The sequence below is a fragment of the Nerophis ophidion genome, linkage group LG05 (assembly GCF_033978795.1).
Source record: "Nerophis ophidion isolate RoL-2023_Sa linkage group LG05, RoL_Noph_v1.0, whole genome shotgun sequence".
NCBI classification, from domain to species: Eukaryota; Metazoa; Chordata; class Actinopteri; order Syngnathiformes; family Syngnathidae; genus Nerophis; species Nerophis ophidion.
In genome coordinates this window covers 36,663,871-36,679,328 of record NC_084615.1, presented here as the reverse complement: position 1 = coordinate 36,679,328, position 15,458 = coordinate 36,663,871, and the positions used below count along the sequence as shown (strand labels likewise).

The window sequence follows — 15,458 nt, the reverse complement described above, 5'->3', positions numbered from 1 at the left end:
TGGACTCGGACTTGGAGGTGCTGATTCTCATTCCGGTCGCTTCACACTCGGCTGCGAACCGATCCAGTGAGAGCTGAAGATCCCGGCCAGATGAAGCCATCAGGACTACATCATCTGCAAAAAGCAGAGACCTAATCCCGTGGCCACCAAACCGGAACCCCTCAACGCCTTGGCTGCGCCTAGAAATTCTGTCCATAAAAGTTATGAACAGAATCGGTGACAAAGGACAGCCTTGGCGGAGTCCAACCCTCACTGGAAACGTGTCCGACTTACTGCCGGCAATGCGGACCAAGCTCTGACACTGATCATACAGGGAGCGGACTGCCACAATAAGACATTCCGATACCCCATACTCTCTGAGCACTCCCCACAGGACTTCCCGAGTGACACGGTCGAATGCCTTCTCCAAGTCCACAAAGCACATGTAGACTGGTCGGGCAAACTCCCATGCACCCTCAAGAACCCTGCCGAGAGTATAGAGCTGGTCCACAGTTCCACGACCAGGACGAAAACCACACTGTTCCTCCTGAATCCGAGGTTCGACTATCCGGCGAAGCCTCCTCTCCAGTACACCTGAATAAACCTTACCAGGAAGGCTGAGGAGTGTGATCCCACGATAGTTGGAACACACCCTCCGGTCCCCCTTCTTAAAGAGAGGGACCACCACCCCGGTCTGCCAATCCAGAGGTACCGCCCCCGATGTCCACGCGATGCTGCAGAGTCTTGTCAACCAAGACAGCCCCACAGCATCCAGAGCCTTAAGGAACTCCGGGCGGATCTCATCCACCCCCGGGGCCTTGCCACCGAGGAGCTTTTTAACTACCTCAGCGACCTCAGCCCCAGAAATAGGAGAGTCCACCACAGATTCCCCAGGCACCGCTTCCTCAAAGAAAGACGTGTTGGGATTGAGGAGGTCTTCGAAGTATTCCCTCCACCGATCCACAACATCCGCAGTCGAAGTCAGCAGAACACCATCCGCACCATACACGGTGTTGATAGTGCACTGCTTCCCCTTCCTGAGGCGCCGTATGGTGGTCCAGAATCGCTTCGAAGCCGTCCGGAAGTCGTTTTCCATGGCTTCCCCGAACTCTTCCCATGTCCGAGTTTTTGCCTCCGCGACCGCTAAAGCTGCACACCGCTTGGCCCGTCGGTACCCGTCCACTGCCTCCGGAGTCCTATGAGCCAAAAGAACCCGATAGGACTCCTTCTTCAGCTTGACGGCATCCCTCACTGCAGGTGTCCACCAACGGGTTCTGGGATTACCGCCACGACAGGCACCAACAACCTTGCGGCCACAGCTCCAATCAGCCGCCTCGACAATAGAGGTTCGGAACATGGTCCACTCGGACTCAATGTCCCGCACCTCCCTCGTGACATGTTCAAAGTTCTCCCGGAGGTGTGAATTGAAACTCTCTCTGACAGGAGACTCTGCCAGACGTTCCCAGCAGACCCTCACAATGCGCTTGGGCCTGCCAGGTCTGTCCGGCATCCTCCCCCACCATCGCAGCCAACTCACCACCAGGTGGTGATCGGTAGAAAGCTCCGCCCCTCTCTTCACCCGAGTGTCCAAAACATAAGGCCGCAAATCCGATGACACAACTACAAAGTCGATCATGGAACTGCGGCCTAGGGTGTCCTGGTGCCAAGTGCACATATGGACACCCTTATGTTTGAACATGGTGTTTGTTATGGACAATCCGTGACAAGCACAAAAGTCCAATAACAAAACACCACTCGGGTTTAGATCCGGGCGACCATTCTTCCCAATCACGCCTCTCCAGGTTTCACTGTCGTTGCCAACATGAGCGTTGAAGTCCCCCAGTAGGACAAGGGAATCACCCGGAGGAGCACTTTCCAGTACTCCCTCGAGTGTACCCAAAAAGGGTGGGTATTCTGAACTGCTGTTTGGTGCGTAAGCACAAACAACAGTCAGGACCCGTCCCCCCACCCGAAGGCGAAGGGAAGCTACCCTCTCGTCCACTGGGTTGAACTCCAACGTACAGGCTTTGAGCCGGGGGGCAACGAGAATTGCCACCCCAGCCCGTCGCCTCTCACTGCCGGCAACGCCAGAGTGGAAGAGGGTCCAGTCCCTCTCGAGAGAACTGGTTCCAGAGCCCTTGCTGTGCGTCGAGGTGAGTCCGACTATATCCAGCCGGAACTTCTCTACCTCGCGCACTGGCTCAGGCTCCTTCCCCCCCAGTGAGGTGACGTTCCACGTCCCAAGAGCTAGCTTCTGTAGCCGAGGATCGGACCGCCAAGTGCCCTGCCTTCGGCTGCCGCCCAGCTCACAATGCACCCGACCTCTATGGCCCCTCCTATGAGTGGTGAGCCCATTGGAGGGATGACCCACGTTGCCTCTTCGGGCTGTGCCCGGCCGGGCCCCATGGGGACAGGCCCGACCACCAGGCGCTCGCCATCGTGCCCCAACTCCGGGCCTGGCTCCAGAGCGGGGCCCCGGTGACCCACGTCCGGGCGAGGGAAATCTGGGTTCATTTTGTTGTAATTCCATAGAAGTCTTTGAGCTGCTCTTTGTCTGATCACTCACCTAGGACCTGTTTGTCTTGGGAGACCCTACCAGGGGGCATGAAAGCCCCCAGACAACATAGCTCCTAGGATCATTGGGACACGCAAACTCCTCTACCACGGTAAGGTAGCAGCTCAGAGAGGAGATGTATACGGCAACGCCAGTGTACATTGGCATCTCGCAAGCGCATTTTGGAAAGGTGGAGCCTTACTTTACTTTTGAGTGTTTTCTATCAGGCATACTGGCTTTGTTGGCAAAAAAAATGCCACAATACCTGAAGGCAGTTTGACCGTGTTTGCTCTGAGTGCTCCTTAAGGGATTGTTTCCTCGCTAAGTGTTTGAGCCCATGTTTTTAGCTCTGAGTGCTCCTTAAGGGATTGTTTCCTCCCCAAGTGTTTGAGCCCATGTTTTTAGTGTGCAACCGCATGTAACGTCATGACGACAAAGTTATCAAAGTATGACACTGTTTGATTTTATGTGAATCGATAACTGGCAGTACCGACGGAGTTTGGTCGGTGTCTATAAAGGTACGAAATTCTGTTCCCATCTTTAGTCCAAGATGTGGCATGGGTGCCTTTTGTGGAGAAAGACAGGATTTCCACGAGGTCTTGTGAATTTCTCACACCACAGCTTTAGGGAGTTTACCGTATTTCCTTGAATTGCCGCCGGGGTGCTAATTAATGTAAAACCTCTTCTCACTCCTGCGCTTACCAAAGGCGTGCGGTAAAAGTAAGCATGCGCTAATTATTTTAAAACCTCTTCTCACTCCGGCACTTACCAAAGATATGCAGTAACAATTTGAGTGTGATGTAAATCCTACTGAATAGCTGTTAATCTTCTTCCCTTTATGCGATTTTAAATTACCGGTATTGAAATCAACCTCCTCCATTTTGAAAATGACGACAGGGGAAGTGTCACTCGTGACGTCACGAGTTTGACCAGGCGGTAATACTAAGCATGCGCTAATTATTTTGGGAAGCGAGTTTGACCCGGCAGTAATTCAAGGCAGGCGCATACTATATGCCCTACGGCAATTCAAGGAAATACGGTATGTATTTCAGCACCCTGGTCTTCCAGGGGGGAGCTAAAGTCCTACCTCGCAGTCACTACTCCTCTGCCACCCAGTTTAAAGTGTGCCTGCTTGCACTTACAGAGCAGTTCCACAAGAAGATCATCTCGTACCAGCAGTTTGTACAGAATCCCTCCGTCATCGACGACCCCAACCTGGTGGTGAAAATTGGCTCCAAGTGAGACGCTTGCTAGGAAATATATATAAACTTTATACCGTATATTGTATATAGAGTATGTACAGGCCAAATATTTGGACACACCTTCTCATTTTTAATGTGTTTTCTTTATTTTCATGACTATTTACATCGTGGATTGTCACTCGAGGCATCAAAACTCTGATACCTGTGAAGTGAAAACCATTTCAGGTGACTACCTCTTAAAGCTCATCAACAGAATGCCAAGAGTGTGCAAAGCCGTAATCAAAGCAATGGGTGGCTATTTTGAAGAAATTAGAATACACAACATATTTTCAGATATTTCACCTTCTTTTTTAAGTACATAACTCCACATGTGTTCATAAAAATTAAGAAAATGCATTTAATGAGAAGTTGTGTCCAAACTTTTGGCCTGTAGTATATATATATATATATATATATATATATATAGACTGTGTACGTGTATACATATACATATATAAATCATACATACATGTATGTATATATGTATCAAGATGTATGAATTAGTATGTGTGTATGTATGTATATATATTCATATATATATATGTGTGTGTATATGTATATGTATGTATATATATGTACGTGTATATGTATATATATGTGTGTGTGTATATATATATATATATATGTTTATATATATAGCCTGTACGTGTATACATATATGAATCATACATACATGTATTTATATATGTATCAATATGTATGAATTAGTATGTGTGTATGTGTGTATGTGTATGTGTGTATATGTATATATATATATATATATATATATGTGTATATGTGTATATATGTGTGTGTATATATATATATATATATATATATATATATATATATATATATATATATATATGTGTGTGTGTGTATATGTATTAGTATACAAATGGACTTTGATTTCCTCTCTCAGATACTATAATTGGAACACTGCCGCACCCATCATGCTGGCGATGCAAGCCTTTCAGAAGCCATTACCAAAGGTAGGAAAGCACATACACACACACACACGCACATGCATACTGTGAATATAACTGACAAACTCCCATTGATTTGTGTGTCTCTAAGCCTGCAACTACTTGATAGCATATTTTCCTTACTTAAACTCTGCCTTCTGTACCTCCTTCCTCGTTAATTTACATCCCCTTCCTTCCAATGCATCCATTAGTACTCCTGTCTCTCTATTATTTACTCAGCCTTACACCACCTAGTCTGCTGTGTGACTGACCTGCTGAGCTACAGCTCTGTAACCTCATAATTTGCATCAATTCCTACATTGTTCTCTTTCGTAATTTTCATTTATGGTCTGCTTTGGCATCTGTTTAAGTTTTTATTTTTCCTGCTGTTTTGTTTGGGATCTCCTGTGGTACCCGCTCCAGGCAGCAGTGGAGACCATCATGAAGGAGAAGATGCCCAAGAAAGGAGGGAGGTGGTGGTTCTCTTGGAGGGGCCGCAACAGCAACAGCAAATCTGTAATTTATTTACAACTTTGTTAATAATGTGTTTTGTCACATTAGCATTTGTAAAGCACACATTTTTCTCTTTGCTAGGATTCCGTCTCGGAAAGTGGAGCCTGTGGGTCACCTAATGTTGGGACACTGGGCAGCAGGTGGGCAAACTTTCCTAAATGAGATGTGCCATTGTATACTGTACATTTTTTAAGCCTCAGATGTCTTACCATGATGTGTTGGAAAGTTGTTTCCCATATTTCTCATGGGATTAAGTCAAAGTGCTTTTACACATCGTTTGGATGTCTGCAGCTTTAATGCATATGAGCCCACATACCACTAGTGCCTGTGTGTCAAAGTCAAGGCCAGCGAATGAATTATCTATGGTCCCCGGGATGATATTTGGTTAGTATTAGAACGGCCCGTAGGCCATAGCCACATGCTGTCGTTTTGCACGCACCAATACTCCATCAGTGTTGGCGCTAGGAATTTTCAAAATGGGGTCCCACGGACCCCATCAAGTCATAGAAATGGGGTTCCACAGTACATTTTTGGGGTACCACTTTAATTATCGGCATAGCTACAGGCTTTTTTTTAAGATGTGTAGCAAAGCCCGTTTTCTTTTTTCTTTTTTTTATGACGGCTCCTCTGAAGTGGTGGTCGTAGACACACAATTACATGTTAATATCATCCTTTAAACCAGTGGTTCTCAATTATTTTCTGTCACGTACCCCCGAGGGGACAGTCAGTCATTCAAGTTCCCCCTGAGAACTAGGTATTCATCCATATGTTACAAGTTTAATTCAGTTTTTTACTTTTTTCGTTTATTTTTACCACCATAGAGTGTAAGCTTAATATGTAAAATAAAATGTTTGGTAAATAAATGCAAAAATCCTCACATTTATTGGTGCAATACATATTTGGACAATTTTGACCAGTATTTTAGGTCAAAGCATAATCATTTTGTATTTGTATAAATACGTGCTTTAAGTACATTATGCTTGTGCAAGGTAGTTGTTTTGAAACCTTTATTTCGTTTGCGCAGTTAGACTGGATGTGGCGTGCTGTGCTATTTGTTAGGTTACGCCCAGGAGCAAAGAGGAGATGACAGCAATGGAAGCTTTAATCCTGAGCTCGGAAGGAGATACAAAAACCAACGGTACAGGAGGGAGTAGCCTTTGCCCGAAAAAATTTTTTAAAAAACAAAGTGCAAAACAAAGGCGCCTAAAGGGAGGCGAGGAAGAGGCTGAGCACCAAAAAAAGTAATTTTCTAATACTCACTAGAAAGTAAACAGGAAATACAGAACTAGACCAGGAGCAGTCAGGTGGCTCAACAGAGAAAGATCCAACACCACCACCATGTGGATGCAATCAGTTTAAGAAGCCTGGTAGTGATCGCTTTCAGGTGCGCTGTAAGCTCTCTTGGCGCCATGGAGAGACAGACAAAACAAAAATTAGAGCGAACACAAAAATAAGGAAAAGCAGGGGTGCAATGACAAAAATGCCACACTATTATTGTGAAGGGTGGGAAGTGTGCTGTGCTGTTGTTCTTAGCTTGACAAGTAAAAAAAGAGAGCGCCTCTCAAGTTTCTGTTTGTACATTTATCTTACATCCATGATGTCATTCACTACAACACAATCAAATGAGATGTGTTGTGTGAGTGTATGGATTGTTTTTGCTAGCTTTAACTTTGTAGTGTAGTCGTTGTTTCAAGTGACCGTCTTAGTATAATTTCATAATCATGAGAAGCCATAATCAAAATTAAAATTTGTTTAACTGCCCAGTCCTAACAAATATTGATATTATCCTACTTGAGGATATTATATACATATATATGTGTCACAACAAGGCTTGGACGTGGATTGTTTCTTCGATGCAGATGAGAATCAGCACGAGTGCGGCGTGGACGTGGGTACATGGTTGTTTATTTCAAGACTACAATCAAAAATAATCAAACTAAGGGCGCTCACAAGGAGGTACAGACACTTGGCTATGAATAAACAAAAGACTAGCATAAATGCTGCAAACTACAAACATGAAACAAAAACACTTGCTCGATTGGCATGAATAATAATAAACTATAAACAAAACTAGCAAAATGGCATTAATACAAAAACTTACACGGCATGGAACTATGGACGAGGGCATGAAGGAGGTCCAGCATGGGTAGGGTGCGTGCGCGTGCGCGTGTGAAGATCCCAGGACAAAGACAAGAAAAAGAGTAACTTAAATAGCTATGATCATTAGTGAAAACAGGTGTGAGGCTGACCACAGGGACGTGACAGGTGAGAACTAATGAGTTGGCATGGAAACAAACAAAACCAGGAAGTGCAAAACGTGACTGAATGTCCAAAATCAAAACATAACATGACAAAACAAAACATGGTCCATAGGTGTGACATATATGTATATATGTGTGTGTATATGTATATATATATATATATATATATATACATATATATATATATATATGTATATATATATATATATATATACATATATATATATATATATATATATATATATATATATATATATATGTATGTGTGTGTGTATATATATGTATGTGTGTATATATATATATATACACATATATATATATATACATACATATATATATATGTGTGTATATATAAATATATATATACAAGTATATACATATCTAAATATATATATACAAGTATATATATACATATATATATATATATACATATGTATATATATATACATATATATATATATATATATATATATATATATATATATATATATATATATATATATATATATATATACATATATATATATATATACATATGTATATATATATACATATATATATATATATATATATATATATATATATATATATATATATATATATATATATATATATATGTGTATATGTACCTCCCAAGGCCTTATCAGGACCCCCTCCACTATTCGAGAATCACTGCCTTAAACCAACTTTTCTGACCCGTTTGACAGCAGACTTAAAGAAGAGTCATCCTCCAGTGATGAAGAGCACAGGGCGGCCAAACACACTTTTACAAGCGTCCAATCAGAGCCCTGCGTCACCACGGGAAACACGTCGTATAAGAAAACGCTTCGCTTGACATCCGAACAGCTGGTGAGAACTCTGGGGACTGACACCATTTTTTGCATTTTCAGGCTTTCAAAGTATCTCATATTTCTGTCTGTGACGCACACAAATGTACAGATTTCACTCCAGCTGCAAGATGGTCCTAACGACGTGGTGTTCAGTGTGACGACCCAGTACCAGGGAACATGTCGCTGTCAGGGAACCGTCTACCTCTGGAACTGGGATGACAAGATTATTATTTCTGACATTGACGGAACCATCACCAGGTGCGTCCCATGTGTACTATTCTGTTTGCACCTTTATCTTGATTTGCACCAATTTAACTAATCATTTTCCATCTATTTATATACAGTAGTGTTTTTCTAGGTACTGTGTAAACAATATAGAAGTATAACCCATTATTATTATTTTTATAGATACATTTTATCAATGGACCATTCCACCAACTTGGTGCCATTTGCTTGTTGTAACTCGTTCAACATACACCTTTGTTTTTATAAGCTCTAAATCTGATAAATCACATTAAACCAGCTCAGTGGAATTGTGGTTAGAGTGTCCGCCCTGAGATCGGGAGGTTTGAGATCAGATCCCGGCCAAGTCTTACAAAAGACTACAAAAAATGGAGCCAATTACCTCTCTGCTTGGCACTCAGCATCAAAAGTTGGAATCACGGGTTAAATCACCAAATGATTCCCGAGCGTGGCGCACGCTGCAGCTCACTGCTCGCCTCATCTCCTAGGGGGTGAACATGCGGATGGGTCAAATGCAGAGGACAAAATTCACCACACCCAGTGCGTTGTGACAATCAGTGGAACTATAACTTTAACTTAAATTCCTCAAAATGTGTATCCGCCCATCTTAGGCAACTTTATTTCCTTTTTGTGCAAAGTTCCTAAGCAGAAGACTACTTTTTTTAGTAACAGGATGGAAAGTAACAGGAGTGAGTTTATCTGCATTAAATCAGCAAAAATACATGACATGAAAATGAAGGCGCACATTATTTATGCCAATGGATTGTTGACAGTCATTCAGCAAAAAAAATATTTTTCAAAATAAACAAATAACAATGAAAAATGTATTTAGTTAACACTATTTGTGTTTGCACAAATACGCCAATTTACGCAAACTCAACCAGTCCCCCAGAATTATGTGAGGCCTCGCAGCTTTAGTCAATCAGCGTCATTTTACCAATCAAGTTTTGCGCACATCAACTGTCTAATCATAAATATGTTTGTGTCTTGTGTAGATGAAGCAGGAACAGCAACATGTAACAATATATCAACTGTCGATTGTTCAAATCGCACGATCATCCTTCTGCATATCTCAGAATTACTCCCGGTTCTGTCGATAGCACTAAGCTTTCTGGGTAATTTAGTATATAAACATTTAGTAACCACAGCATCCTAACTTTGTAGTTTACATGTATCTATAGAATTATTTTAGTTTTTGTCTTTGCAGGGTATTGTAATTAGGAACATATTTTCATTTTCAATACTGAGACAGCATACTGTACACTGTGCATGACAGATATGTTGAAGTGTGATTATAATCTCTCATCTACCAACAATAATTACCGCTACAGATTGCTCTCAACAGTTCACAAATGCTCCAAATGTGCAGGTGTAAATGTGTCACTTTTGTTGGTTAAACTTTGAATGTGCTAAAATAGTACAATAATTCGACAATGAGCTCTGACGATGTGCTTTTACCATCTACTGTAAAGCCTGTGCGGTATTGAACGGGTAAAACATCTATATAGTACAGTATTTGTTTTCCAATTGTTGTTGAAATCTTGTGCTTTTTTTAGGTTAAGGTTACAAGGAACACCTAAAATATTGATAAAACATTCATAAAATCACATGTTGATTCAATGTTATTTAATAAAAGTAAGCCTCAAAACATGGAACACCTAAAACATTGATTAAACATTCATAAAATCACATGTTGGTGCAATGTTATTTAATAAAAGTAAGCCTCAAAACTTTGCAACTTCTTGAAAAAGCTGCTCCAACAATTTAGGCCTCAACAATCACAAAAACCGTCCACAAAATACTGGAGGGACTAAATATACTACATTTTTATTTTCTTTTGGCTTCCCACGAAAGGATGTGAATGATGCAACTTCCTGCAGACCATGTGACTGGTGAAATAGTCCACATTATTCACATGGTTAATGTGATTAGTAGGACTGAGTGACATCCCTATCCAGCGCATAGATAGATGGATGGATGGATGGATGGATGGATAGATAGATAGATAGATAGATAGATAGATAGATAGATAGATAGATAGATAGATAGATAGATAGATAGATAGATAGATAGATAGATAGATAGATGGATGGATGGATGGATGGATGGATGGATGGATGGATGGATGGATGGATGGATGGATGGATGGATGGATGGATGGATGGATGGATGGATGGATGGATGGATGGATGGATGGATGGATGGATGGATGGATGGATGGATGGATGGATGGATGGATGGATGGATGGATGGATGGATGGATGGATGGATGGATGGATGGATGGATGGATGGATGGATGGATGGATGGATAGATAGATAGATAGATAGATAGATAGATAGATAGATAGATAGTACTTTATTGATTCCTTCATGAGAGTTCCTTCAGGAAAATTTCAATTTCAGCAGCAGTGTACAGAGTTGAGATCAATTTAAAAAGTACAAAGTAAATAATGGGTTATAAATGGAAACACAAATGAAAAATATTACAATAAGAATAACAATAAAAAGCAACAATGGGAATAAAAATATAACTGTAAAATAAGAATATAACAAGAGAAACTAGGCAGTAGTGACCATGTTATGATTGTGTGACTGCATTCACAAAATTAATCTACCGGGTATTTATTCTTCAACTTGAACTTCTTCTTCTTCAAACTGTTCAGCCTATACGGGAATCGCAGGCTTTCCCTTGACAAATTCCCCAAATTCCCAGATTTCCCAGAATTCCAGGTTTTCCGGGGCATTTTTCCTATTCAAAATGAATTGGCCATTTTTCAAACTTCCACCATTTCTAAAATGTTCAACCTATTCATACCATACCACCTTCAACACATTCCACCATCTGGAAATTCCAACTATTATTTTTCCAAGTGAAATAACATTTCAGGATTTTTCACAATTCCTGGTTTTCCAAAGCCCTATTTCCACCCTTCCTTCCACATTTTTCAACCGTTCCACCGTTAAAACTCTCTTCCTAGTTAGGACAAAAAAACAAAGTTGTTTTTTGAACTTTAAAAATTCCCGGTTTTCTCGAAATTCCAGGAATTCCGTAATATCATTTCTCAACATGTTACTACTTCAACATTTCTCGACCGATTTGAAAAATTCCAACACCAACCATTTCAACTCATTTAGGACATTCCCCCTAATCATTTTCCAAAAAATCCCTCTTTTCCCAAAATTCTCAAACTTCCAGGAAGTTCCCATCAAAATGAATGGAACATTGTTCCAAGTTGCAAAATTCAAATATTTTTCAACCTATTCAGAACATGCCAACATTAACACTAATCCTCTTATCCTGGACATTCAAACTAACACTTTCCCAAGTTCCAAACCAAATTCTGGTTTTCCTGGAAATTCTAACTCTTCAACATTCAAACCATTCAAACATTCAAACTACTCTTATATTATTACCACATTCTGTCAGCATTTCAGTTCAACTTCAGCATTGGAACGTTCACGCACAATTCCTTAATCTAGTTTTGATTCAATTGCTTTGCTTTTTGAAGAAAAATAAACTATACTTGGCGTTGATGGTGTAACACAAATATGTACAGAATATTACATAAAGTAAATAGATACATAATTATATTTCATGTTGAAGTCTACTTTAAGGAAGCAGTGACAGGAAAAAAATGCTTTTACCTCCAATCTTTTTAATTGTATTTATTAAAGATACAAACAGAGACTTTCTTCAATAACAAAAACAATTTTTATTTCGTCATGACCCTGATTGGTTAGAATGGCCCACATACAGTACTCTATTTTAATTTTCCTGAAGGAATCAATAAAGTACTATCTAATGCAGGTTGTCTTTGACAACATTGTCATATATGCAATTGCATGCAGAGATAGATGAACAGATGCCGATCAAGGTTTAAGATCTTTTCACCAACCCACTTTTTTCTTAGTCTTAAATGTAACAGTTTGGAACATTTCTGTGTTCCAGGTCGGACACACTGGGTCACATCCTGCCCACCCTGGGTAAAGACTGGACCCACCAGGGCATTGCACAGCTCTACCATAAAGTCAGCCAGTAAGCACACCATCACTACTGGACATTAACGAGCTGGTATTTTCAGTGTCTCATCATCATCATCATCATCATCCTCCTTTCTCCATCAAGGAACGGTTACAAGTTCCTGTACTGTTCAGCTCGCGCTATCGGCATGGCGGACATGACGCGGGGGTACCTGCACTGGGTCAATGAGAGGGGCACCATGCTGCCTGTGGGGCCGGTGCTTCTGAGCCCCAGCAGCCTCTTTTCAGCCTTGCACAGGTCTGACACACACACACACACACACACACACACACACACACACACACACACACACACACACACACACACACACACACACACATAAACACTACTTTACACTACTAGCGCCGCGCGTGCTGACCTGAAGAGAGGACTCTGGGAAGCTAAGATGGACTATAAAGAGAGGATCGAAGACCACCTCTCGAGCAACAACCCACGGCAGATGTGGCAGGGCATACAGCACATCACCAACTACAAAGGCTGTGACGCAGCAACCGTGGACTGGGATGCATCGCTAGCAGAGGAGCTGAACTGCTTTTTTGCTCGCTTTGAGACATCAGAAACAGTCACAGCCACAACAGCCCCAGCCACCCCACACTCACTCTTGAGGAGCACGAGGTCAGGCGAGTGCTCAAGGCAGTGATCCCCAGGAAGGCGACTGGTCCTGACGGTGCTCAAAGCATGCGCTGACCAGCTCTACTACATCATCACCGTCCTCTTTAACCTCTCCTTGGCACAGGCACTCATCCCACCCTGCCTTAAATCTGCCACAATTATCCCAGTACCCAAGAAAGCTGCCACAAACAACTTCAATGACTATCGCCCAGTAGCACTCACCTGTCATCATGAAGTGCTCCTAGAGGCTGGTCCTCCACCACATCCAAGCCTGCATCCCCCCCACCCTAGACCCACAGCAGTTTGCCTACCAGGCAAACAGATCCCCAGATGACGCCATATCCATGGCTCTCCACTCTACACTGAGCCACCTGGAACACCGGGGGAGCTATGTCAGGATGCTTTTCATTGACTATAGCTCCGCCTTCAAAACCATCATTCCAGACATCCTGGTCACCAAACTGCTGGACTTAGGCTTCCCCTCACCAACCTGTCTTTGGATTAAGGACTTCCTGACCAACCGACCTCAGACAGTAAAACTTGGCCCCCATCTCTCCTCCCCCCCACACACTCAGCATCTGCTCTCCACAGGGCTGTGTGCTGAGCCCTTTGCTGTATTCCCTCTACACCCATGACTGTCGTCCAGCCCACTCGGAGAACACCATAATCAAGTTTGCCGATGACACAACGGTGGTGGGTCCCATTACAGGGGGGGATGAGTCTGCACACAGAGGTCCTGAAACTATCAGTGTGGTGTTCAGTGAATAATTTGGCACTGAACACCACAAAAACCAAGGAACTCATCTTTGACTTAAGGAAAAACACTGCAGACCCCCTTCTACATCAACGGCAAGGAGGTGGAGAGAGTCAACTCCTTCAAGTTCCTCGGCACCCTCATATCTGCTGACCTGTCCTGGACCCAAAATACAACTGCGGTCATCTGGAAGGCCCAGCGGAGATTCCACTTCCTGAGGGAGAGGCAGCTGATGGTGACCTTCTATCGCTCGGCTGTCGAGAGCCTGCTGACGTACTGCATAACAGTGTGGTACGCCAGCTGCACTGAAGCAGACAAACAGGCGATTCAGAGGGTCATAAAGTCTGCACAAAAAATCATCGGCTGTCCCCTGCCCTCCCTGAAGGATTTACATGACTTCCGCTGCCTCAAGAAAGCAAAAAACATCACCAAAGACAGCACACACCCTGGCTTCTATCTGTTCGACCTGCTACCATCAGGCAGGTGCTACAGGTGCATCAGAGCCAGAACAAACAGGCTCAGAGACAGCTTCTTCCTCAGAGCTGTCACCATGTTGAACTCTAACTTATAATAATAATAATAATAATAATTCACTCCTATACAATATCATGCCCTAATACCCTACTGTGCAATACTACCCTTCGAGTGCAATACGTCCGACACTGATTGTTATCTATTACTTCGGTACTCTTGTCTTGTTCTGTGTATTGTACAGTATTTTGTATTTCTATAGTGTTTTGTATATTATACAGGATTGCTTATTATTTTATTAGATAGTAGTCTGTTTATTTCAATTGTTAGTTTTTTTCCTTTATTACCTCTTGTTATTTATTTCACCCCATATTTGTTCCCACCACCGCATCTTAAATTGGAGTCTTTAATCTCGTAATATGCAAATGTAATGACAATGAAGTCCATTTGATTCTATTCTTCTATTCTATTCTATTCCGAAAGGAGAAACAAAATAGGATATGTAATTTTTGTGTGTATTTTTAACAGGGAGGTCATCGAGAAGAAGCCCGAGAAGTTCAAGGTGGAATGTCTAAATGATATCAAGAATCTCTTCTACCCGAACTCACAGCCGTTCTACGCAGCGTTTGGCAACAGGCCAACGGTAAAAACACACACACATACACACTTTATTGCTTCAATAGAACTATATTTAGCTCTGATTTTTTCGATTTTTCCTCGTAATAGATCATTTTAACTGCCATAAATTTGCGACAAGAAGCCTGACTAACGCTAATAAAATGTTACGGTCCTGTCCTGCTTCCCCGCGTGGCAATAATGTTCTGTTTCCTGCTCTGTGGTTATCATCACACTGTCCATCCATGCTATCAGGACGTGTTCTCGTACAAGGAAGTCGGCGTGCCACTGAACCGGATCTTCACGGTGAACCCCAAAGGAGAGCTGGTGCAGGAACACGCCAAGACCAACATTTCATCGTGCGTCCACTTTGCTAAAATTTATTTTTAAAAACAAAA

General features: G+C 42.2%; 1 protein-coding gene across 3 annotated transcripts in view; it reads left to right on the top strand.

Annotated features, from left to right (window-relative positions):
- The window catches only part of lpin1b (lipin 1b), a 43,588-nt gene that overhangs the window by 27,190 nt on the left and 940 nt on the right, over nt 1–15,458 (top strand). For 2 of the 3 annotated variants that reach the window (XM_061900740.1, XM_061900742.1), the window contains exons 10-19: nt 3,678–3,771; nt 4,676–4,745; nt 5,142–5,234; nt 5,313–5,371; nt 8,200–8,341; nt 8,432–8,580; nt 12,516–12,602; nt 12,693–12,845; nt 14,974–15,088; nt 15,316–15,419. In XM_061900740.1, coding sequence (XP_061756724.1) covers nt 3,678–3,771; nt 4,676–4,745; nt 5,142–5,234; nt 5,313–5,371; nt 8,200–8,341; nt 8,432–8,580; nt 12,516–12,602; nt 12,693–12,845; nt 14,974–15,088; nt 15,316–15,419 — 1,066 coding nt within the window. The remainder of the gene's footprint in view (nt 1–3,677; nt 3,772–4,675; nt 4,746–5,141; nt 5,235–5,312; nt 5,372–8,199; nt 8,342–8,431; nt 8,581–12,515; nt 12,603–12,692; nt 12,846–14,973; nt 15,089–15,315; nt 15,420–15,458) is intronic. The other variant, XM_061900741.1, reaches the window with a different exon arrangement.